General features: G+C 46.9%; 1 protein-coding gene across 1 annotated transcript; it reads right to left on the bottom strand.

Annotated features, from left to right (window-relative positions):
* Positions 1–679: 679 nt before the first annotated feature.
* Positions 680–24736, bottom strand: LOC311328913 (HLA class II histocompatibility antigen, DQ beta 2 chain-like; the record flags this gene model as incomplete). The annotated part of the gene is made up of 5 exons (XM_084462811.1): positions 680–737; positions 22432–22458; positions 22758–22874; positions 23528–23809; positions 24655–24736. 4 exons carry the CDS (start codon positions 24734–24736, stop codon positions 22433–22435), a joined length of 507 nt encoding a protein of 168 aa, XP_084318937.1. The 3' UTR covers positions 680–737; position 22432.
* Positions 24737–26088: the final 1352 nt, after the last annotated feature.

Below are 26088 nucleotides of genomic sequence, written 5' to 3'. Positions count from 1 at the left end.
AGTGTGGAGTGGTTTATAGTGTGCAGTACGGTGCTGGGTGTTCGGTTGCCACCAGGGGGCAGTAAAGTACAGCAGTGTCACCGGTGGAATGGGTCCTCTGTGATTGACCCAAGGAAGCTAGGAGCCATGGGCAGGCTCAAGGAAGCTAGGAGCCGTGGGCGGGCTCAAGGAAGCTAGGAGCAGTGGGCAGGCTCAAGGAGCTAGGAGCTAGGAGCAGTGGGCGGGCTCAAGGAAGCTAGGAGCAGTGGGCAGGCTCAAGGAAGCTAGGAGCCGTGGGCAGGCTCAAGGAAGCTAGGAGCCGTGGGCGGGCTCAAGGAAGCTAGGAGCAGAGGGCGGGCTCAAGGAAGCTAGGAGCCGTGGGCGGGCTCAAGGAAGCTAGGAGCCGTGGGCGGGCTCAAGGAAGCTAGGAGCAGTGGGCAGGCTCAAGGAAGCTAGGAGAAGTGGGCACGCTCAAGGACACTCCGACATGCTGCTGGGAGCTGCCATCGAACCGGGAACCTTCCACTCAGCAGACGGCTGCTCTACCTCCTGAGCTACTGTGTGTTTGTGTGTGCGCGTGTGTGCGTGTGTGTGTTCTATTGTGCTACTACACTAGTATAGTGCGTAGTGTATAGTATGGAAGTGCGTAGTGTATAGTATGGAAGTGGGCCCACCAGCAGGGCAGCCGTGCCCAGGAACAGACCCATCACCAGGGGGGCTTTCTCCTGGAACAGGTTCATGATGACCGTGGGACAGGCCTAGAGGAGAGGAGAGGAGGAGAGAGGACAGGAGAGGAGAGGACAGGAGAGGAGGTCAAGGTCAACTTTATTTATAAAGCACGTTTAAAATCAACCGAAGTTGCACCAAAGTGCTGTACAATATATAAAATAAACTAAAACAAAAAACAGAATAAAGTGCACATAATCACAGAACAATAAAAGGACAGGACACAGAACAGGACAGGGGATGTAGGCTATCAGGCCTCAAAAGCCAGTGCAAACAAGTGAGTCTTAAGCTGAGACTTAAAGAGCCCTAGGTTCTGTGCGTGTCTAATGTGAGGAGGGAGGCTGTTCCAGAGCTTTGGGCCAGCCACCGCAAAAGCTCGGTCACCCTTGGTCTTAAGTCTCGATCTAGGGACTATTAAAAGAGTCTCGGAGGAGGACCTCAGGGTTCTAGATGTCGCCCGAACTTGAATCAGTTCAGCCAGATAGTGGGGGGCCAAACCATGTAGAGCCTTAAAAATAAACATTAAGATTTTAAAATCAATCCTGAAGCGAACAGGAAGCCAGTGGAGGGAGGCCAGCACCGGTGTGATGTGGTCCCGCTTCTTGGTTCCAGTCAGGAGGCGTGCAGCAGCATTCTGGACCAATTGCAGGCGCCTCAGTGACCGCTGGTCAAGGCCCACATACAAGGCATTACAGTAGTCCAATCTTGAAGAAATAAAAGCATGGATGACTGTCTCCAGGTCCTTAGGAGAGAGGTACGGTTTCACTTTGGATAAGAGCCTCAGCTGGAAAAAAGAGCCTTTAACCACAGAGCCAATTTGTCGCTCAAAATTAAAACCAGTATCAAAAGTGACACCAAGACTTTTAATAAAAGAGCGATTCTTGGCAGCGAGGGGCCCTAGGTTGCTAACATGGCTGTCTTTATGACCAAACAAAATAACCTCGGTCTTCCCATCATTCAGACTAAGGAAGTTTAAGTCCATCCAGGTCTTGATGTCATTTAGCGCAGATGTTACAGGCTTAAAGGAATCCTTACAGTTCAATTTCAGGGGGAGGTACAGTTGGACATCGTCAGCATAACAGTGGAAAGACACATTGTGTTAGAATGGAACCCAGGGGCAGCATATATAAAGAAAATAATAAAGGGCCTAAGATGGATCCTTGGGGGACACCGCAGGTGAGGGGGGCCACACTAGAGGAGAACTCACCCAGCTGGACAGAGAAGCTCCTATCAGTCAGGTAAGACTGTAGGAACATGAGAGCAGCACCTTTAATGCCAGCACACTGTTCAAGGCGGGTAAGAAGGGTCTTGTGGTCCACAGTGTCAAAGGCCGCGGTCAGATCTAGTGTAACCAGGATAGCAGCACACCCAGAGTCGACAGTAAGAATAATATCATACAAAATCCTTAAGAGAGCCGTTTCAGTGCTATGAGCAATTCTAAAACCAGACTGGAACTTCTCATACACATCATTCATCGCTAAAAAAGAGTGCAACTGAATGGAAACAATCTTTTCCAGTACTTTGGACAAAAAAGGCAGTTTAGAGATGGGCCTAAAATTAGCGAGAACATTTGGGTTAAGACTAGGCTTTTTGATTAGTGGCTGCACTATAGCATGTTTAAAGGAGGCTGGAAAGACTCCAAAACTAAAACATGCATGGACCAGAGTAAGAATAAAAGAGCCCACTGAATCAAACGCATCTTTAAAAAGGCGAGAGGGAACACTGTCGGAGGGGCAGTTTGTAGGCCGCAGCTCGTGGACAACGTCAGACAGTGATGTCAGGGATATGAGTTTAAACTCATTGAGACTAGCTGGGCACGAGGATGAGGCAGAGGGATCAGGGGCAGCAATGGGGGGCGCGGACCGAAGAGACACGATTTTCTCAACAAAGTAATTAAGAAAATCATTACAGAGAGCAGATGACGGTACAACCGGGGCAGTATCCCGAGGGTTGACGAGAGAGTCCAGAGTGTCAGAGAACCTTGGGTCTCCCAATGTTATTGGAGACAAGGTTGGAAATGTACCCGGTTTCTGCTGCCTTCACAGCTCTCTGAAACTCCATTACACAGTCCTGCAGAATCCCGAACGAGACATGTAGCTTGTCCTTTTTCCACTTTCTCTCAGCACGCCTACAAGAGCGTCTGAGCGCACGGATAGAGTCAGTAATCCACGGTTCAGAGCGTGTCTTGGGACTTCTACTCCTCAAGGGGGCGACATAGTCCAGTATAGAGGTGCAAGTGGAACTAAACAGCCCCACGAGCTCGTCCACACTGAGCGCCCCAAGGCCATCCACAGAGAGGGTAGAGCCATCGACAGCTGCCGAGCAAAGCGCTGAGATGTCCGAGTTTATCACTCGAAAACGGCGCACAGGAGCACGTGAGGGGGCAACAGCGCATGGGACAACAGCAGTGAATAGAACAGGCATGTGATCAGAAACACAGGCGTTATCACAAATTTCATTTACACAGACAGTAAGGCCATGCGATAACACTAGGTCCAGCGTGTGGCCTTTATTATGCGTCGGTCCCGAGACCCACTGACAAGCCCGATTTAATGCACGGGCTTACCGGGGCTTGAGCCCCGGGGCCCGACGGCGTAAAGGGCCCCACAGCCCGCTAGGGACGTCCTGCGTTCCTTGGAGCGGACTCGAAGTGGCTCAAGTCCAAAGCTCCGCTAATATAAGCGCGATTCGATTGCCGATTTGATTGGCTCTGTGACTGGAGTATTTACATACCGTGATTTGATTGGCTCTGTGACTGGAGTATTTACATACCGTGATTTGATTGGCTCTGTGACTGGAGTATTTACATACCGTGATTTGATTGGCTCTGTGACTGGAGTATTTACATACCGTGATTTGATTGGTTCTGTGACTGGAGTATTTACATACCGTGATTTGATTGGCTCTGTGACTGGAGTATTTACATACCGTGATTTGATTGGCTCTGTGACTGGAGTATTTACATACCGTGATTTGATTAGCTGGTGATTTGACTGGCTGCTTGAGTGAAGTTTTGTGAGCGACTTCGACTTGAGAGACAACCTTATATAGCCAAAGATGTCAATGGAAACTCAAAGAAAAGTGAAAGTGGGTCGACTAAACGTAAAAAAACAAAGAGATAAATTAGAAATGGAAACACATTTACTGACAAAAATCCCAAAGTTAACGGGGTATTTCAAAGTAGCTGCAAGTGCTGGGCCTGAGGACGAGACCCTGCGTCAACATTGGCCGATGAGTCGCCGTCAGTTAGAGCTGAGGAGACGGGCAACATCAGCCACAAGCAGGCTAGGCCTTTTGCACACCAGATATTTTTAGCTTGTAAACGAGAATGACAAGTTTAATTAATAAGGTTGATTAACGTTCTACTCCATTGTAACAGGGCCGTAATCAAAGCTATTACACCGATGCAAAGTAGCTAGCTACCTGCCTGGCTGTGCAACAGGGCTATGCTCTATAGCTAGCATAGCTTTACTCGTTTTTGAAAATGTAGCGAAAGCTTTAGCTAAATTCAGCTGCTGCAATGCTTCATAAGAAATACCATTCAGATTAATAAGAAAGATGGACCTGTCTTCAGTATTTCCAAACATGGATATAGCCTTAAGGATTTACTTAACTCTGCCTGTATCCAATGCCTCTCGAGAGCACTCCTTTTCAAAACTCAGACCTCAAAAACAGACTGGGCTCTACAATGGGACAAGAAAGACTCAACCACTTGACATTGATGTCTTTGGAAAATGACATTCTTAGAGCACTTTACTGCTCTAATTAAGAACTTTGCCAGGCGTAAAGCCAGGAAGAAGCCTTTTTAAAGGTAAGAATGCATTGAATGCAAATCAAATTTAAACCTAAGGCATTATTAGCCTACCTGCGCGTTTCTATTGATCAGTAGGCTATCTTATGCTTGCTCTACTTGTGAGTGGACAGAATGATGCGTGCAGCCAGGTTGTATGTGATGAATACGTTTTTGTTCTTGATGCTTGATGTGTTGGTGAGGGAGGGGGGTTAAGGGAGCGTGCCTGCGTCATTAGTTCAGAGTGATCGCTAGAGTGAGCGCTAGAGTGTGGATGTTGAGTTGCTGGACCGGAGTGTGTGCGCCTGGCTTAAGAGTAGAATTGTAAATTGACATAAATATGAAACTTGGCTCAAATAATAAGCAAATTATTATTTGGGGGGGGAGGGGGGGGGCTAGGAAAATGCCTAGCCCCGGGGCCCATGGGTGCCTTAATGCGGGCCTGCCCACTGAGTGAGGCTGAAGGAATCAGTCAGAGCCAGGAAGTCTTTGGCAAGAGGACTGGATTCACAGCAGACATGGATGTTCATATCACCCGAAATCATAACGTGATCATAATCCACCATGGTTCCAGACAGAAAACTCTCAAACTCCTGGATAAAATCCTTGTTGTATTTAGGTGGCCGATATACAATCGCACACAGCAGAGGGGGAGATGCGTTTAGTTCAAAGAGTTGCAGCTCAAAGCTCGAGTAAATGACAGATGGAATCTGCCGACAATGAAAGCTGGACTTGAAAACACACGCAAGCCCACCACCTTTCCCAGTGGCCCGAGGGGTGCTGAGATACGTACAGTCGGGAGGGAGGAGTTCGGAGAATGGTATAGACTCACCAACCTGTAACCAAGTCTCGGTCAGGAACATAAAATCAAGCCCACGGGAAGTGAAAACGTCATTTAGTTGGAACGTCTTATTCGCCAATGACCTGGCATTAATCAAAGCCATGGACAAGATCAAGTTGGGAGTCAGACTGGTCGCAGCCAATCTTACTGGGCGCAGGTTATTGGGGACAACCCCATCAGCACGGGCTCTCTTCTGCCCGGACAGCGGTCCTGTTGTTCGGCTACACCAGCCAGAGGCAGCCGGCCCAGCGGGGGAGTGGGCGCTGTCATCAGCGGGCCAGGCCGCACCGTAAGTCCGAGGGCATTCGGGCTGTGCACGTCAATCCGCACCCATGGCCTCTTGATCTGCAGCGATCGCCTGACAGTAGAGGAATAACAATATCCCCCACGCATGAGTCGCGGATTATCCAGACAAGACGACGACAGGAGAGCCTTGACTTTCACCAGAACACCACTCCGCTTTCCCCGTCTCCTCCGGCGTTTGATCCGGGGAGAGGAACCAGGTGACCGGCGCAGGTAAGCAGGAATATCTGCTAACAGGGGGGGGGCATTCTGATCTCGCATGTCAGCTCTAAAAAACATTTGCATCGAATCAGAAACTCGGATGCTTTGTAAAGTTTGACGATCGTAGGCAAATAGAGCCGAAACATCCCGACAGCAAACATTTAAAAACAGAGCAATGACAAACACAAAACTGAGTAGACGCGGCCGACGGCATGCCAAACATACTGGCGCCATCTTGGTTCAGTCATCAGCAAGCACCCATGGGCCGCTAGCCTACCTCTAGCCTACCGCCCTAACCCTCCCCTGGAACTAACTATGGGGGGACCGGAGCAACAGGACAGACATAAACCCATAACAAAAAGGGGCTACAAAGACAGAACAGAACGTGAGGTAAATAACATGAATCTAGGAGTACAAAACAGAACAGACAGCCTACCTAACAAAAATCAAATGCCACTACCTAAACATACAGGGGAGACAAAGGTTTAAATAAACAGCAGAACACCCTGATTGGACAACAGTAAAGTGACACGATGAGATGATTGGCTGACAGGACGAGACGATTAGCTGGCGGCACGTGGAACAGGGATGATTGCCAGCACAGCTAACGATGACGGACAGGACAGACGACCAATGGGGAACAGGAGCCTAGAACTCAAGGAGAGCAAGAAAGAGAGAACAAAAGCACGAAACGGACAAACATATTGGACTGTAGGCCTAACTAAAGTGGAACGTAACATATACACTGTAAGAAATTAGCTTTGCTAATTAGCTTAATTGGCTTGTCTTGCGCAATAAATCACAGAAACCAAACATAATTGTGACTTGACTTACAGTGCAGAAATTTCTATGAATATGTTTCTTATATCAGGTAGTAAATACATTTTGGTCCTGACATGTGGTCCAAACTTTTGCGGGCATCACACTACTAATAGTAATATTGAGGTCAAAAGTGGCACAATGTTATCACAAAGTCCTCTTGTAGTGACAAGACACAACGAGTAGTGACATGTTCTTTATTAGTCACATTCTACATCAAACAGGTAAGATGTTCTTCTGTTAGCTCCTACAGTAGATTGTGCACACGCTAAGCAAGAGGTAAAAGAAGTATAAGAGAAAGAGATTTTGTATCAATCATTAAGCTAATGTTATAGTCCAATAACAGAACCTGAAACCACCACCACGTTTAAACAGACACCAACCGTACTGTAATAGCCTAGTTCATTTAAACAGACACCAACCGTACTGTTCATTTAAACAGACACCAACCGTACTGTTCATTTAAACAGACACCAACCGTACTGTAATAGCCTAGTTCATTTAAACAGACACCAACCGTACTGTAATAGCCTAGTTAATTTAAACAGACACCAACCGTACTGTAATAGCATAGTTCATTTAAACAGACTACAACCGTACTGTAATAGCCTAGTTAATTTAAACAGACACCAACCGTACTGTAATAGCCTAGTTAATATAAACAGACACCAGCCGTACTGTAATAGCCTAGTCAATTTAATCAGACACCAACTGAAGTGTAATAGTTCATCTAAACAGAGCTCAGCGTACTGTAATAGTTGACTGGCTCTAACATTAGACACAAGGCAAGCTTTAGCTGATAACACTGCTGTATCTCACAAACAAATGAAAACAAAGAATACAACTGAGTTATTCTCCTGAACAGTAGTTAACTCCCCTCTGAATGCCAACATTAGATTATCATTATCATACATTTACCAACACTTGACTGTATGTTAATCATTAGTTAATATATGGTGAAAAAAAGCAATACATTAGTGCAACAAGGACTCTCATACTGGAGTATATGTTAGGTTTGAAGACCTGTCCTGAAGTTGAAGCAGTCCTGAAGCTCCCAAGTACAGTGGATTCTCATGTAGATTATTGATTTAAGGTGAATATACTGTAACATTACAATAATGCATATTTGTTGGCAAAGGATGGATACAGTGTGATAAACCTTGGCCTGGTTATCCTCTAGCAGAGACAGGTTAAGACCTGTAGGAACCAAGTAAACAGGCCTTTGTACAGACCTCTAACCTGCCACAAAGAGTGTCTGAAGTTGTCAGTGATGTTTGGTGTCAGACTCAGGATGTCCTCCAGTCACTTGTCCTGCTAATGCTGTTTCTCCACAGACACCCAGTTTAGACTAGAAACCAGAGGGAAATGACTCCAACTCTCATACATGACTATTATTGATATGTGGATCTTATAACCCTGGTACAGTTGATTAATAACACCCAGGACAGTGCATTATTGATTAATAACACACAGGACAGTGCATTATTGATTAATAACACACAGGACAGTGCATTATTGATTAATAACACCCAGGAAAGTGCATTATTGATTAATAACACACAGGACAGTGCATTATTGATTCATAACACACAGGACAGTGCATTATTGATTAATAACACCCAGGACAGTGCATTATTGATTAATAACACCTAGGACAGTGCATTATTGATTCAGAACACACAGGACAATGCATTATTTGTGTATTAAAGGGAATATTTTTGTTGCATATAGAGAGACAAACTCATAACACATTGTCGACCTGGCAGCCAAAACCACAGGTTCGCCTGCTTGGGATTCAACCGTTAGTATTCAACCTATGGTCAGTACCCCCAGTAGGGAGACAGGGGTACCAGACGAAGGAAAGAAAAGGTTAGTTAAAGCGGATAAGAAGAAGTTTCATGTCAGGATCCCTACATCAGATTGGAGGAAAATGACTAAGCAAGAGAGGTCAGTCGTTTTGGAGGAAAGGAACAGAGAGGCACAAGCAAGGAGATTGAGTAAGGTAATTAAGACTGAGGCCCAGCCAGAACCAGGGCAAGCTGAGATTAAACAAGAGCCAGAGCAGCCAAACTGGACCTTTGGATCACTTGACCCCCAGTAGGGGGGGAGGGCCAACAGGGAGCTCAAGCTCCGCCCAGAACCGCAGCCCAGCGGAAGCAAGGGGGAGGGCGTAATTACGTACCTCCTGAGGAGTTCGCTAAAATGACACCGGAAGAGAAGAAGGCACTCTTCGATGCTCGAGCTCAGGCTCGAGAGCAAGAGAAGTAATGGCAGCACTACGTCGGGTCACCTTGGAGAATGCCTATTGGGTAGGGGATGAGATCTTCACTAAGGTGGAGGGAGAACCCTACTTAGTAGACACTGGGGCCGAGGTATCGATGACCCGACGGATACTCCCGGTAAGGGGGTATTTAAAGGTGCGGCTGGCCGATGGCATGGTGCGCTCAATGACCTATGGGGTCTGGAGTGGCATTGTGTGGCTACTGGGGCCTTCTAATTTAATAACAACGAGAGATTTGGCGAATCTCTATAAACCTCGCAGGCAGCGAAGGGATGTGGTGGAGGCGGAGAAGGTGCTTTGTGCACGGGTATTGGGACTAGGTAGTCTCACTAGTGCTTCTCTAATACAACCATGGTATAAACCAATTGATGTTGCGGAGGCCACTGAGCACAGGGTGCTAGAGAGTGACCTCACCCCGGAGGGGAAGGAACGCCTGAGAGGTATATTGGCGAGAGCAAGTGTGTCAAGGTTCAAGAATGATTGTGGGAAGCTGGGGCCGGAGTTCACTCATACCATAGAGGGTGGAGTGCATCCGCCGGTGCGACAGTATCCACTGAACCCAGGAGCAGTAGAGGAGATGGACAAGATAGTTCATGAACTACTGGCTCTGGGGGTAATCAGGGTTGAACAAAATCCCATCACCAATAGCCCTATACAGGCCGTAAAAAAGCCTGAGAGTAGCGGGGGTGGATGGCGACCGGTGATCAACTTTAAAGCTCTGAACAGACGCACGATCTCCAATAGGGCGAGTCTAATAAACCCTCAGGGGACGCTGAAGACGTTAGAAGTCAAGCGGTTTAAATCATGCATTGATTTGGCTAATGGGTTTTTCAGTTTACCTCTGGCAAAAGCCTCCCAAGGCAAAACAGCATTTACTCATAAATGCAGGAGTTATGTATGGGAGAGGCTTCCACAAGGCTACAAAAACAGTCCGAATGTGTTCCAAGCAGCGGTAATGGAAGTGTTGGCTGGCCTCGGTGCTACGGTATACATAGATGATGTGTACATAGCAGATGACGAGGAGGAGGCACACCTGGACCGGCTAGAACAGGTTGTGAGTAGACTCACAAAAGCAGGACTGAAGTTAAGCCTAAAGAAATGCCAGTTTGGGCAGTTCCAAGTCAATTACCTGGGGTTCCAGGTATCGACGGAGTTGGGACTGTCTGAAGGGTATCGAGAGAAGGTGGCCAGGATTAGGCCACCAGACTCACTGAATGGGCTGCAGAAGGTGCTAGGACTCTGTAACTATGTGCGTGACCATGTGGAGGGATACCAAAAGTATGCCCGTCCACTGTATGCTCGGCTGAGAAAGCCTGAGGGCGAGATGCCCATAGGCAAGAAAGCTTGGGCGTGGTCAGCCACAGACCAGAGTAACCTAGAGGCACTAAAAACAGCTATTCTACGAGCAGTGACTCTCGAGCCTAGGACACTGGAATGTGGCCTAGATGTCACAATCTATGTCGAGGACGACAGCGCAGTGGTGCGTGTGAAAAACCACGGTGGGGGTCTGGTAACGCTATGGAGCTACACTCTATCCTCGGTGGAGCATAAGTATCCACTGGAGGAGAAAGAACTAGCAACGTTAGCAAAGTACTGGGGCCCCCTAAAAGAGCTGGCTCAAGGTCAGAAAATCAAAGTGACAACACAAAGTGTGGTGCATCGTTTCTTGATGAAGGAAACGATCGAAAGCACCAAGGCAACGAATATCCGATGGGGTAGGTGGAGGGATATTCTCCTTGACCCTGATCTGGATATAGGCCCGGAGGGCCCGGCTAAGAGAACTAAGCCAAAACCGGATGTGACAAAAGAAGCCTGGCAGTGGGAACTGTACACGGATGGCTCCAGAAAAGGGAGCGACTCTAAGGCTATCTGGGGCTTCATCCTCAAGGAGGATGGAGTAGAGAGAAGCCGCCAGAGAGGCCGTGTGTCCGGTACAGCTCAAACTGGAGAGGTGAACGCAGTGTTAGAGGGATTGCTCGAGCTTGAGAAAAATAAGATCAAAAGAGCTCGAGTAATTACTGACAGCTACTACTGCGCCCAGGCCTTGAAAGAGGACTTAGAGATATGGCAAGAGAACGGGTTCGAGGGGGCAAAGGGGAAACCTGTGGCCCATCGAGACCTGTGGCTCAAGATTGCCGAGCTGATATTAAATATGACATTGGAGGTGGTGCACCAGAGGGCGCACACCACCAAGGGGGAACATTGGCGGGGCAATGCGGAAGTAGACCGCTATGTGCAAGAGAGACAAATTGTTTTGATCGGTGCTGAGAAGTGGGACAGAACACCCAAGGGTAGGGTGGTCCCAGATGAGTGTGTGGGTGAAGTAGTCACGGCGGTGCATGAAGCACTGGGTCACGTCGGACTATTTCCCACACGAAAGGAGCTGGGAAAGCAAGATCTCTGGGTCTCAGAGGTAAAAGTTCGCCGAGTATTGGCGGCGTGTGATGCGTGTGCTAAGTATAACGCTGGGAGACGAGGACAGAGAGTTGGAGGCCAGACCATAAAAAGTACTGTGCCCTGGGGATCCGTGTGCATGGATGTCGCGGGCCCCATGGGGGTGAACGGGAAAAAGGGTGAAAGATACCTGTTGGTTTTGGTGGACTCTATGTCAGGGTTTGTAATTGTCAAACCAGTCCGGGCTGCTAATGGTAGCAGTGTGGTAACCATGCTAGACCAGACCTGTGCTACACTGGGGGTGCCCAGAGAACTGAGAACAGATAATGGTTCTCACTTCAAGAACGCACAGGTAGATGCATGGTGCCAAAGGCACGGTGTCATAAGGGTCTATTCACCTCCCTACACTCCACAGGCGAATGGAGTGGTAGAAAGGACAATAGGCTTAGTTAAAGGATGGATCGCTAAGAACGCGAATACCCGAGACTGGAGCACGAAGGCCTTAGACATAGGTCTAGCTCTAAATGACAGACACCGAGCCAAGCGGGCCTCGCCGGCTGAGCAACTCAACCAGCGCCCTTTCCGGTCTGAGGACATAGGGAGGGGCCAGGATAAAGGGGGAGGGCTTAGAATGAGAGTCCCTCTTAGAGTTGGTCAGAAAGTGTGGATTAAAGCTAGGCTACACCCAACAGACGCAGCAGTAAAAGCGAAGTATGAGAAAGAAGATACTGTAGTGAGAATAGTTGACAGTAACACAGTAGAGTTAGAGAAGTATGGGATCCAAGGAGTAGAACAGCTAAAACCAGTTTTAATCTAGAATCAACTAGGAGCTTTTTAATGGCTGAAAGCCTGTCCAAGGTCCTTATGAGGCCAGATAGCTTACCACCCTGGATTCGTGCAGCCACGGTAAAGGGGGTGGTTATTACTAGGAGAACCAAGGAAGTTTTGTGGGTAGGACGAGCGTTAGCCAAGTTGAAGGAGGCTAAAAAAGGTAAGATAACAACAGAACCAGAGAAACTGGTGTGGAGCAGACTAGTAGCAGGATGTGTAGTCTGCCTAAATGGGCCTGAGTTAGATATTTTATATCTAGGACCAGGAGACAGTAGGCCACAGGTCTTTTTACGAACAGGACCTAAGTCCTATGGGGGTGTGGCATCACCATGCATGGTTATGCATAATTATGTCTGTGGTCAGTGTCGGGTGAAAGAACTGGCGAGACTCGAGTTCTATGCACAGCATAGTACTGAGTCAGGATTAAAGGATTTTGACTGGTTGGCCAATGAGTGTCAATGCCTATGGGATGGCGAGAAACTCCAGAGTTGTGGAGTGTGCCAATTTGCCCTGGGGGTGACATCAGGAGGCCCACGGTCTTTAGTCTGTGCCAGCCAAGGGAGTGGTTGGCAGGTGAGAAAAGCCTGGGACCCATTGATGAGATTCAATGAAGTGGACGGGCTAGGTCTCAGGGGATTGATGTCCCACCATGATGGTGGAGCAGGGTGGAAACCAGCAGGAGACTGGTCGCTTCCATATACCGGAAACGGTGACATGCTGAGCCTGATGGCAGGGCCCTCTGTAACCGATGGTATAATCCTGCGCAGGAGCGCGGGGGTGGACTATGCGGCATGGGAGAGGGTGTTGTCAGAAGGATGGCCAGATGAGTATTGGGAATACAATACAGAAGGATCGAAAGGCTGGTTATCTCAGACCAAGGGGCAACTCTTGAGGGTCTGGAGAGAGGGGTCCGGCCAGCCCACAGATGTGGGCTATAGGGTAGAGGTACCGGGTGATATGGTTCAAAGGTCAGTAGGCAATCCCTCTTTTGGGAGGGACCCCGCAGGTTGGGAGCCTGCTAATGTGGCCTGGGATAGGTTCCTCCGAGACCAGGATGGAAAAGGCCTACCAGCGGGGTTCGCTGATAAATGGACTGGACCATGGGGGCTCACAAATTGGGGAACACTGTTAAGAGAACTGCTCCATGACCGCCCTGAACCTTGGATCGACCTTAATCATCCCCTGCCAAGGGAATGTGGGTCGAGGGACTCAAAACTGACCTTTATGGGGACCCAGCTGGATGGCTGGAACCTAAGGGGAGCGGAGACCAAGGAAAAGAGGGTGAGGGTATGTATCACTCCTGAGGACAGACTCAGGGATGATAGACCGCAGGTGATAGGGTCATTAGTCGAAAGGGCCGCAAGCCCAAAGTATCCATTACTGTCAGCCCAGGTGGAAGTAGTTTTCAAAGCAGTGGTGGTGCCACTAGAGGGCATGTATTCATTGGGGGTGAATATCATCCCAGTACGATCAGCAGCAAATCCATATATGTGGGATAGTAGGGCAGTTCCAGGACCCTTGACGATCCTACATTCTCCTTCACAGCCTGGGATGGCTGTGGGAGCGAGTGGAGAGGGACAGTACTTGATCTCCGAAGCCGGGGTTCTGCCTGGCAGTTCGGGGGTGGATTGGTTGCCTGTAGGGTCACCAATGAGTGGTACAAGTCTGCCTGAAAGCACAGCAGGGTCGAGAGGCCCGTCAGAAGGGAAGGAGGGTAGAGACACACCCCCAGCCCTTGAGAAAGAGGTAGCCCTTGAGAAAGAGGTAGCCCTTGAGAAAGAGGTAGTAGGAGGAGCAAAGAAGCAGGTTAAAAAGAAGTCTAGCCGAAAGTCAAAAGGTTTAGCAGCGGTGTGCAGTAAGCTGCTGAAAAAGAAACAGACCGGTAAACCTGTTCCCTCGCTTCAGAGTAAGCCCTCAACTTAGTCTCTCCTTAGTTATGAGTCAACCTGCGGGGGTTAACCGTCAGAGGAAAAGGAGGAAAAAGACGGCAGGAGAAAGAACCCCGCGGGATGGCCCTAACAATGAGGAAGGAGCATTAGAGGAGTGCGAATGGGGGCATTATAGGCTTACAACTCAACGAATTCCTTTTAGAGACGGACCTCGAACTCCAGTGCTGGATACATGTGATCCAGTAGAAGGTGAGGTGGAGTTAGCGGAGGTTTTAGTCTGGGAAAAGGAGTCAAAATGGCCATGGGGCTATATGGGGCAGGCAGCCCCATATTACCCCTGGGCACATGAGGCTTGGTTGTCACACAGACGGCCGGCGCCTTGGGACAGGACTAGGCTAGTTCTGTCCAAAACAACATTGTTTGGAGGTTGGATAACCTGCCGAACAGGGCCAAACTATATCAGTCCTCAGAAAGGAGAGTTCATTGAGATTTGGGTGCATAATCGTTTATGCTTTACCAATTGCTCATGGATGTCTGCTTGGCTGAGGGAGATACGTTTGGGGAGCTCAGGGAGGGGCGAGGTGATGCTCGAGGAGTATGAAGACCTCCCCCTCAGAGTGATCACGGAAGTGAAGGGGTGGGGCCAGATGGGAAGGCCTGCACTACAAATGGATCTGCATGGATGGCAGAGACGAGTCTTAACAGAGTACAGACTGGGAGATGTGCCATTGGTGCGATGGGTTATCTATTTGAGTCCATGGTATGAGTCACCACGGACCGCTGAAATAGATGAGCATTGCCTGACTGGAAATTGTCAGAAAGGGCACCTTGACCATTCAGGAAGTCTGTGGTACCACAGAGGGATTCACGTACGAGGTAGGGAATTTCAGATCTGTGAATTCCCTGAACCCCTGGTCACGGACCTGGTGCTCCTTGAGAGAGGAAGTGAGACAGTGGACGAGCTACCTTTCTCGGTGCATGGCACGAGGAGTTACCTTGGTTTACTGTCTAGTTGGAACGTACTCCAGGAACCTCGCCTGCCCTTTCACCTTCGGGTGTGGAGGGCTTGGAGATTCCAGTGGAGAGGGTTCAGTGAGTTGAATAGGCCAGTGGAAAGCCTGTTGACTCTGGGGGCATTGTCAGAGGTGAGGCCTCGGTACGAGCTGGACCACACTCAAGTGGACTTGCAGATCAAACAGATGAGCCTGCTCTTTACCCACAGTATTCTCAAAAGTAGAAGGGCTGTGGAGGGGTACGCAGGGGAAGGTTTGAAGCAAGCAAGAGAGTGGGCCAGAGGCCAGGCTGGTTGGGAAGGGTCAGCACCCATGTGGGTAGGTTTGGCTGACAAAGAACCAGAACCTCGGTTAGGAGACTTTGTACAGGTGCTTGACTTGAAAAATCACCAGTACTACGTAGAGTCATGGACGGAGGGGTCCTAAGGCCGCGACAACGGAGGTTGAGAGCGCGGGCCGGAAGGCTGAGGGAGGACCCAGGCCGGGGTCCTGGATATGGAGTAGCTGCTAAAATCGTGGTGGGGGTGGCAGGAATATCGATGATATTGGCCGCCGTACTCTGCCACGTATTGGGTCAGGGAAGCTCAGGTGGAGCTCAAAACCCAATTGTGAAAAGGATTGCATTAGAACATGGCGAAACCGTGTATTACCAGCAGAGGTGTTGGGAAACTCAGTTGAGACATACAGTAATAAACATGTCGGGTCCAGGGGACAGGGCCTGTGTCAAGGGATGGAGAACTATGATAAGACGATGGTACAGAGAGCGTGGGGCCGAGGGGCAGAGTATGCGAATAGTCATGACTGGATTAATGACCATAGTGAGCTCGCATAAATGTACACCCCAGGGAGCAACGTGGTCAGTGATTTGCACGTTGATGCAGGCTAAGGGCCTGGTGCAAGGCCTGGAGGTCAGGAATAGGACTATCGTAATACATTGGCTTGAGAAGACTGTGGAGGTGCTACGGCCTGGCCAGTGTAATTGGATACGTCCTATAGACCCAGAAACAGGTGTCGCCGCAGCCCTCCCCAGTTATTACTGTAACCACTTTTGTGTGCAAGAACCTACGCTGGACTGGTCCTATTGGAAGTATGGACAACCCACCCTGACATTTCCTCAGTCCTCAAGAAAGGTAAATGTGACATGTTATGATATTCTCCCCGAAAATAAAGATCGGTGGGGATATTTAGATCTCACGTGTGGGAGAAAGGCCCATAGTAAGCTGCAAAAGCAGAGGAAAAGGTTATTTGGGCCTCGACCTTTGCGTAGGAAGCGGAGAAGCACACCAATAACTAGTATATGGCAGCATCCTATATTAAATAAGAATCCCATATCGGAGGTTTTAAAGGATCAGCAGGGACCGGCAAGAGAGAGGTATAACCAAGTATGGGATAACACTGTGCAATATGCTATTAAGTCGAAAGCAGAGCAATGGCAGGGCCAGCAACGAAAACGTCTGCAACAGAACAAGCAGTGCTTGGCAGAGGTTATGGATAAAATGGAGCCTTGTTATTGGTCAACAAGTAATCGGTGTGAGGGTCAGAAATATTTGGTTTTAGCTTCTGGTAGCATTTGGAGTGCACACGAAATGTATGGTAGTAAAATACTGGAAATAGTGTACTCTATGTATAAACCAACAACATGGGGAGGGCCCTCCTCTATACCAGTAACATATGACGCTAGAATAAATGAGACTTTACCATGGGTATGGTATACGCCAGTATCCCACCTGATTGGATGGGGATACCCCAGAGGGGAGTTTGACTTCCTGGGCCCGCGTAACCAGGAAATGTATATTCAGAAATTACCAAACCCAGATGATTTGCGGAATGCCCCTAAGGATCAGTTTCAGAAAATAGACGAATGTGTAGTACAACGGTTGCATCATGCACTCAATAACACAGACTGGGTAGATACTGGAAATTCTCCAAGGTGTGAACTATGGCAGGTGTGGGTGAATGACTGGGGTACATGGCGATATGATTGTGATGGTATGTTGAGGAATCAGACAATTAAAGGTAGCTTACAGGGCTGGGCTGAACATCATAAACGTGACATGGACACCACTTGGTTTGGATGGCAAGAGCAGGAGATGCAGGATTGGGTGAGGCCTTGTCTAAAACCGGAATATAATTACTGGATAAAATACCAATATGTTGCAACAGTATTCTCTAAATATCGTAAAAGATATTCTTATAATGCATACAAAGAGGCGGCTGTGGAACCCCGCCCTTGGATGCTGGTCTGTGACAGCGCGAACACAACCTGCGATATTCAGTTAGCAAGAGTTGACTGTTCAAATTTGAAAGATTGGGACACATTCTGCGCAAAACGGTATGAAGGTGATTTCCAAACTTATTATCAAGGGGCGAGATGGGTTAAGTCCAGAGACGGTACATGGGAACGTTTTAGGAACAAAGCGGGTTGTTATGCGGGTTTCATGGGTAGAATGTTGTCAAGGACAAAGGTGACGTACGCTACAGTAATACCGTATGTTGCTGACGCGGCGCATGGATATGCTGAGGGTCAGGCCTTCCGTCAAAACCTCTGTCAAGGAAAAGAGATGATTGGTTTTGAGTGGGTTGGCCCGAACCGCCTGTACAACAATGGAACTTGCCAAAGCCCATCGGAACACTGGTTGCATTGCTCTCTCGGAGGTGACCACGAGTGCACCTGGATTGAGTTGGCGGGGTCGTGGTTCTGGGGGGAAGTGAAAACCGTTGGAGGAGCGGTGCTGGAGGAGATAGGTGAAGGCGTAGCAGCAGTAGGCAAGGTTGCCTTTAGTTTGTTACATGGTTTCTTCGCGGCGATGTGGCCGTATCTCCTAGCTGGAGTTGGGGTATTGGGCGGATGCCTGATGACCTTTGTCCTCTATAAGGGGGGCATAAAGGCTGCCTTTGGGCGGTGTGATGGGCGAGGCCCAACGAAAACCTCAGGTGAGGGGGTAGAGTCATTAGAAATGATGATTCTTAAGGAGGAGGAGCCGGAGGAGGTGATGATTCAGAAGGAGGTGCCGAAGCCAAAGGGCGTAATAACTAGTCAGAATCGGAAGTAAATGTCATTCAATTTCACATCAACATCGGAGATAGTACTGTAAAATTTAGTGATAAGATCTCAACCATTAACGATGGCGAACCAAACGTCAATATTCGAACAAGATATCCAAAAAGACATTCCACTTGATGTGAGTAGTAGTAGTTTGATTCATTTTTGGCTAATAGAGACAATTTGGATATTATATTCTTTGGTAGGAACCTGGAGACCTTTTGAACCAGCACGGCTTACTTGTATAATAGCAGCAATGATAGAAGAAGTTAAGAACAATGTGTTGAACAATAGACAACGTTTTGTTTTAACCTGGTTTATAGTATATATGTTGGGGCGATATAAATTATCAGAGATGAGGACCTGGAGAGGAGCATTGAAAAGAGGCTTAATACTTCTTTGGGCTACGTGTACAATGATAGGGGCTTTCTATCCATTATCAGAGATATTGGCAGCCATCTGTATGGGTACCATGGTTTCAGGCATGTTGATTTCTCAGATAGAATTAATATGTAGGATTAAACATCACCCAGCTCCTTGGGTGCGGGGGGTTGTTTCCTTGATTCTTTGGGCGATAGTGTGGGCCGTATTAGGTGTTTTAATATTGCTCAAATTACTAAGGACAGAGCCTTTAGTTGCATGGTTCATGACATATGCTGCATTCTTTCCAGGAAAGTCAACTAGAAGGCCTGATAGTCATACGGGTTCTGTTACAATGCCTGTTTCTTCTCCTCACACTGCTAGGGCCAGAAGAGCTAGCTTACAGCGAGGAGCAAGTCCTCCGCAATAGGGAAGTGGGGTTCACGCCCTACCAGGCCTAGTTTATAAGAGGAAGCCTAACTGTTTGTTTTATGTTGTGTTGCGTTTGTTTTGTTTTATGTTGTGTTATGTTTGTTTGTCAATATGGTGTTACGTGTACAGGGGAACGTCCGGTGCGGTCGGTGTTCGGTACATCTGGGAGTTAGCGGAAGCTATCTCTGGGTTTACGGACCGCAGGAATGGCTGTACTGTAACCAGTGTTTTCCCACGTGTAACGGTGGGAGAGACGAGCCAGATGACTGGCTCATTCATGGTGTCCTGATTCACCCAGGCTCGCCATGGATGATGAAATTCTACCGAGAAGGTGCAATGAGAGAGCTAGCGCTCACGGCCCGCATTGTCAGACAGTCCCTACTAGGGGCAGGGGGATGGCAAAGCGGGCCAAATAACAGTGGAGACGGGATCTTTCGTCCCGTGTCAGTGTTGGGTTGGGCCTACGAATATGGTCCAAACCGGGGGAAATATCGCATTTCTACTCACTTGCCAGAGTGCAGTGTTTTGAGGATGAGTGCGATATTATCCTCATTAGATCCCCCCCTTGAGGGGACAGATCTGGTAACGGATGACCCAATCAGGCGTGGTGGGGGTGTCGACCTGGCAGCCAAAACCACAGGTTCGCCTGCTTGGGATTCAACCGTTAGTATTCAACCTATGGTCAGTACCCCCAGTAGGGAGACAGGGGTACCAGACGAAGGAAAGAAAAGGTTAGTTAAAGCGGATAAGAAGAAGTTTCATGTCAGGATCCCTACATCAGATTGGAGGAAAATGACTAAGCAAGAGAGGTCAGTCGTTTTGGAGGAAAGGAACAGAGAGGCACAAGCAAGGAGATTGAGTAAGGTAATTAAGACTGAGGCCCAGCCAGAACCAGGGCAAGCTGAGATTAAACAAGAGCCAGAGCAGCCAAACTGGACCTTTGGATCACTTGACCCCCAGTACACCCCCATTGATCCCCACAGCATTGAGGCCGCTCTTCTGAGTTACTCTAATATGGGCCAGAACCCTGGCAGTCTTCTGAGTTACTCTGATAGGGGCCAGGACCCGGTCAGTAGGGGTTATTCCAGAGATCCTTTCGTAGGCCTCACAGGAGAGGGATTCACAGGGCCAAGTATGATCGACCTCCCTGTTGAGATCACTAGGCCTGTTAGCGTAGGCCTCACAGGAGAGGGAAGTACAGAGCAGAGTATGATCGACCTCCCGGCTGCGGCCCCTGGGCCTGCTGGGACAGAAGAGTGCATAACCGCCATACGGAGGTTGACAGATTCTTACGTGTAACACCTTGATGGATGCGAACCTGATCTGTCGAGTGTGCTCATCCGTGCTGGATGCTAATCTGATCTGTTGAAAAGTGCTTGATATGCTGTGCTAACACGCTTACAGTTAAGAATAAGGACAAAGCAACATGGAAGGTAGGAGAAAAACATAGACACACACACAAGCAGACACTCAGACGCACACACACGCAGACTCCACTCTCACACACAAGCAGACACTCAGACGCACACACACGCAGACTCAGAACAATGAAAGAGCAAATATACACATGTTACAAATACATAAACTATATTTTTAAGATGTAATAGAAATGTGTTTAAGTTTAGTCATAAGAAATGATTTGTTAGAAAGAAAGATTGTGAAAGCATTGAAAGATTTTAACTTTAGAAGGAGATTACAGTATGTTTTACATGTGCCTGGGCGGCGCACCATGTCGTAACCACTTTTGAGTTTTTGTTTAGAAGCTCGGTGGTGAAAGATTGAGAGGAAGTGGGATGTGGAGCAATTGCCTGCTTGGTGCTACGCTACACAGAACACACAGAGGCTGAGGGTGCGTTCTGAGAGACACTTGTGGCCTTGACACTTTAGGCCTATGAACTGAACATCCTACTAACTGACTGTCTTAAGGTACAATGAGTGACTTTCAGAGGGATGTTTCTCATGTGAGAGTCCCTGTGAAGTCTAAGTACTGTTACAAAAGGCATGATACGATCACGTGTACAAGAGGTGGCTTGGGGACTTTCCATTGACGGCATGCTGAGATGGGACAAAATGGTGGTTTCCATATATGGTGTGAGACTGAAGATTCACCGGTTGATTCGAAGGTTCTCGAAGGCGAGCATGGGGTATATAAGGAAGATTTGACTGTTAGTCAGATGAGATGTCTACACTGCCCGCGAGCCTCGCCCGACCCTCCCGAAGCAGACGTTCCGGCTAAAAGAATCTCCCAGTTCTACATCCACGGCGTTCCGACGGGCTGTCTCCGTCTCCTCTTTGCAGAGAAAACCAGACTTTGCAGCAGCCGTTGCGACACGACCAACATCCCCTTCCGTTCCGGAGGGGCCGCGCCTGGGTGAGAATTGTGTTCTGTGGTGAAGCGAGTACCATGGCCAGGTGTTCTTTGCTCCACTAAACATCCCATTCTTTTACTCTCGATCACGGTATAACGGGTTTTCCATGTTTGCATATTGTTGATTGAATAGAGTTTTAAGGTGAAGTTTATATTACTAATTGTGTGTCATTTAATCATAGGTTCATTGGCAGGATAAATTCTTATTATATATATAGGACAGGACACATAATTACCATTTAGAATGTATAGGTATACATAAAATTAATATGTTTTGTATTTTGATCATAAGGTTAGTACTGATGTGGTTTATTATTTTCATCAAAGTTTTATTGCTGTGCTCAATTGTGCGCTCTTGGTGGCTGGCAATGTGTAACAAGTAAGACTTGTATGATCAGTTAATCATTAAATTTGTATAACCATTTTAATCATTTAATTCATTAAAATTTCCTCTAAAGGGACTGAGTTTTCATTCATCATTATTATTCCTGTAATGTAAATAATTAAGCTGTCCAGGCATAACATCTCAAGCTCTTTAAAGGTTGATTCTAGACTCAGTGTGATAATACTCCCTTGCAGTAAATAATATTGCTAATCATCCTAACCCGACACGTAACAGCTGTCAATAAGGAACAGAGCGGTCGTGAACCAGAGTGGTATACGAGCGGGTGCCTCTCTCTCTTAAGGTCACAGAGGAGGCGTCCCAGTAAACTGTAATAGGGAGAGCTCTGGGAAGAAGACCGTTAGCAGTCGGGCGCGTCTGTTCGATTTACCGGTCGTAGCGCACACGATTACGCAACTCTCTGTGAGGGGTAAATACCCTGGGAGCGTAAAGCGTGACGGCATCCTTAGAAGATGACCGGTACTGTAATCCCATAACACCGCAGGGATTTCAGGGAGACAACATGTGTATGGCCTTCTTAAGACAGTATTGGTTAATATGGAGCAAATATATTGTATTACGCTCAAGCATTTTAGCGTTATTTCAGTTAAACTGAGATTTCTGGTTAGAAGGAAGCTCTAATATCAGGTCTAGTTCAGCAGTGGATTCAGAAACAGACCTGCAAACCTGAGAAGATAAAAGAAAACCGTTACAATGACCATCAGGCACAGTCAGTTGTAGTAGTTGGTGAAACTTTTCTGTGACAAGAGGAGTCTCACCTTAGCTAGCAGGCACCAGCATCCGCCCTGTGAAATAAACACAGAGAGGGTGAAGAGACAGAGGTGACACAATCACTATGTGATATTTCAACAAATAAATCAACATTGCTGCCACCATCCACTGAACACAGGAGCAGTATTCTTGAAAAATACATCTCTCAATGTATAAGTGAATCTTTCTTACATCATGATTATTTTACAGTGTGCTGCGTACATAACACACAGATGACTGTGAAGACTGGATGACTATGAAGACTGTACATGTTCTCTACACACAGATGACTATGAAGACTGTACATGTTCTCTACACACAGCTGATGACTCACCATTGGATTTCTTCTTCTGGTAGTAGATGAGTCCAGCCAGTGCAAAGACCAGTCCCAGCACCAGCCCAGACGCCCCGATGGCGATCTTATTCCTCTCAGACTCAGGCAGGGACGGGTCTGTCAAGGAGAAATGACCCTTCTGTTAGCATGTGATGACACTGTAGCTGTCCTGTATGTAGCTTCTGACAGACCACCATCTATCATACGCTAGCACACACAGTCACAGTCAGGGTCATTCAGGTACCCAGCCACAACACAGCACTCGTACCCTGCTCACCTGAACTCACCCCAGTACACCATGACAACACCCTAACAACAGCTGAACTCACCCTAGTACACCTTGACAACACCCTAACAACAGCTGAGCAGTGAACTCACCCTAGTACACCATGACAACACCCTAACAACAGCTGAGCAGTGAACTCACCCCAGTACACCATGACAACACCCTAACAACAGCTGAGCAGTGAACTCACCCTAGTACACCATGACAACACCCTAACAACAGCTGGACAGTGAACTCACCCTAGTACACCATGACAACACCCTAACAACAGCTGAACAGTGAACTCACCCTAGTACACCATGACAACACTCTAACAACAGCTGAGCAGTGAACTCACCCTAGTACACCATGACAACACCCTAACAACAGCTGAGCAGTGAACTCACCCTAGTACACCATGACAACACCCTAACAACAGCTGAACAGTGAACTCACCCTAGTACACCATGACAACACCCTAACAACAGCTGAGCAGTGAACTCACCCCAGTGCTTCACGAGGGGTCTGTCCAGGCTGGCGTGCTCCACCATGCAGGAGATCTTCTCCCCGGATCTGGGCGTGTACTCCAGTTGGGAGTGGAACTGGTAGTACCAGTCACCGTTGACCGACTCCTCAGTGGAGATCACGTCTGAGGTCACTTCCTGTCCATCCCTCTTCCAGGTCACTCTGATCTTTTTGGGGTAGAAGTCATAGGCGCTGCACACCAGCATGGCAGGGTGTCTGCCACTAGAGGGGGTCACTGAGAGAAGTTTGACAGAGGGCTCCACTGATAGTGGAGGAAAAACAGCAACACATTAGTTCATATAACACTATCATTCATATCATATTGATCAGGGTTCTGTTCGCTATTAATTAACTCTATTATTGGTCTTTATTATATATACTGTATTATTGATCTTTATTATGTATACTGTATTATTGGTCTTTAATATTTCTACTCTATTATTGGTCTTTAATATGTCTACTCTATTATTGGTCTTTAATATTTCTACTCTATTATTGATCTTTAATATGTCTACTCTATTATTGGTCTTTAATATTTCTACTCTATTATTGATCTTTATTATATATACTGTATTATTGGTCTTTATTATATATACTGTATTATTGGTCTTTATTATATATACTCTATTATTGGTCTTTAATATGTCTACTCTATTATTGGTCTTTAATATGTCTACTCTATTATTGATCTTTAATATGTCTACTCTATTATTGGTCTTTAATATGTCTACTCTATTATTGATCTTTAATATGTCTACTCTATTATTGATCTTTAATATCTCTACTCTATTATTGATCTTTAATATGTCTACTCTATTATTGATCTTTAATATAACTGTGTAGATTCATCATGTTTGTTTCTAGATCTCTCTCAGTCCCAGAGGTGACCAGTAATGCAGTCCACCAGTTCTGAATGGTGAAAAACAATATCATCCTCCCATCCCACAAGATGAAAACATCATCATTTAATCATCATCAGGTCTATGTTGCTTTATATCCACCAGACAGAAGCTTCATTACAGGTTTTGTAGTGAACAGATGAAAGAGGTGTCGTATCATCTGGTGAGTGAGAGATGTGATGTTGTTGTGGTGAGGAGGGCAGCTCACCTGTCTTCTCCAGTACGTGAGAGAGGTGGCCCTCAGTGTTGTACTTGCAGAAACGCTCCAGCGCTGCTTGCACAAGAGCCATGTAAGCAGCATCATCATTCCAGATCTTAGCATTATGCAGACCAAACTCAGTGTATCCCTCAAACCTGCCCTTAGTGCTGTTGAACCTGATATACTCAATCTTATTATAAATATAAGAGAGTATGAACTCATGCGGTTGCTCTGTAGAGTAAAAGCAGTGTCCTACCACGTACTCCTCATATCCATCTGAAATATTGAAGGACAAATAATGCATAATTACAGTTTTCATCTGAATTCATTACACACTTTATTTTCTCATAATTCATGATAATCATGTCAAAGAACAATTCAGAAACATTTAATACAAATGTTATATGAAACAATATTCAACAATAAGATCACTGTCATAAGTTCATTGATGGAAAGCTAATTATACCTGGTAATACCATAGACTTTATACAGACTGTATTATACAGACTCACGGTGTGTAGTTTATGATAATGTAGCCTACCTGCTTTTTGCGTGGACAGAACCACAGCCATGCAAATGGAAAACACAGTTGACAAGGACATGTTCCTCCAGCGTTCAACTTCTCAACTAGATGAAAGAGAGCAGAGCACTCAGATAATAAACTGACTCTTAACCAAACCAACCAATCTCTGCTTCAGAAAAACACATGTCACATGTTGCTAGGCAGAGGTCAAACATTGTACGTTCATTATTACTGTATGGTCGGTAACTAACAGTTCATTCTCAATCAGAACACAGTCATTTACATAAATACAGCATTGTTTTTAAACATTGACAAACATTTAATTCAGTTTTACTTTGTATTGAGTTAGAGCGTTGTTTACTCATCATGTTTGGCTCTTCAGGCTGTCACACTCAGTTCTCCTAAATTCAGCCATGCCAACCATATTGACAGTGTTACAGCAACAGACAGACATATCTCTTTATAGGGCAGCACAAGGAATAGCACAGGTATCAACTGACCACTTAAAACTCAATTAACCAATTACATCCAAATCAACAATATCCTGAGTAGCCATTTTGGCCAGTCGTGCAAGGTTTCCTCAGCAAAACAAGGTCTGAGCTGATCCGTGCCATGCCTATGCCACAATGTGTGTATCTGCTTATGGACCGTGTGCTTGGGATCAAATGAGATACCGGGAAAATGTTTTATGTTTACAATATGGGAGGGACTGATGTCGAAGAGCAAGCTCTGGAAACATTTGCATCTGGAGAAGTGTTTCTGTCTGAAAACTACAAACCTGAGACATTATGATGAAAGACTATGATGTATTTCCACCAAAAATGTTTTATTTATCAAGCAAAGCATGTAATTGTTGTTGATGTAATTTCTTCACAGAGAGGAGAACTGAGAAGACTTGAATTATACCCTGAACTGAACAT

Source organism: Borostomias antarcticus (genome assembly GCF_949987555.1).
Source record: "Borostomias antarcticus genome assembly, contig: scaffold_143, whole genome shotgun sequence".
In the NCBI taxonomy this organism is placed as follows: domain Eukaryota; kingdom Metazoa; phylum Chordata; class Actinopteri; order Stomiiformes; family Stomiidae; genus Borostomias; species Borostomias antarcticus.
This window is presented reverse-complemented; position numbering and strand designations above follow the sequence as displayed.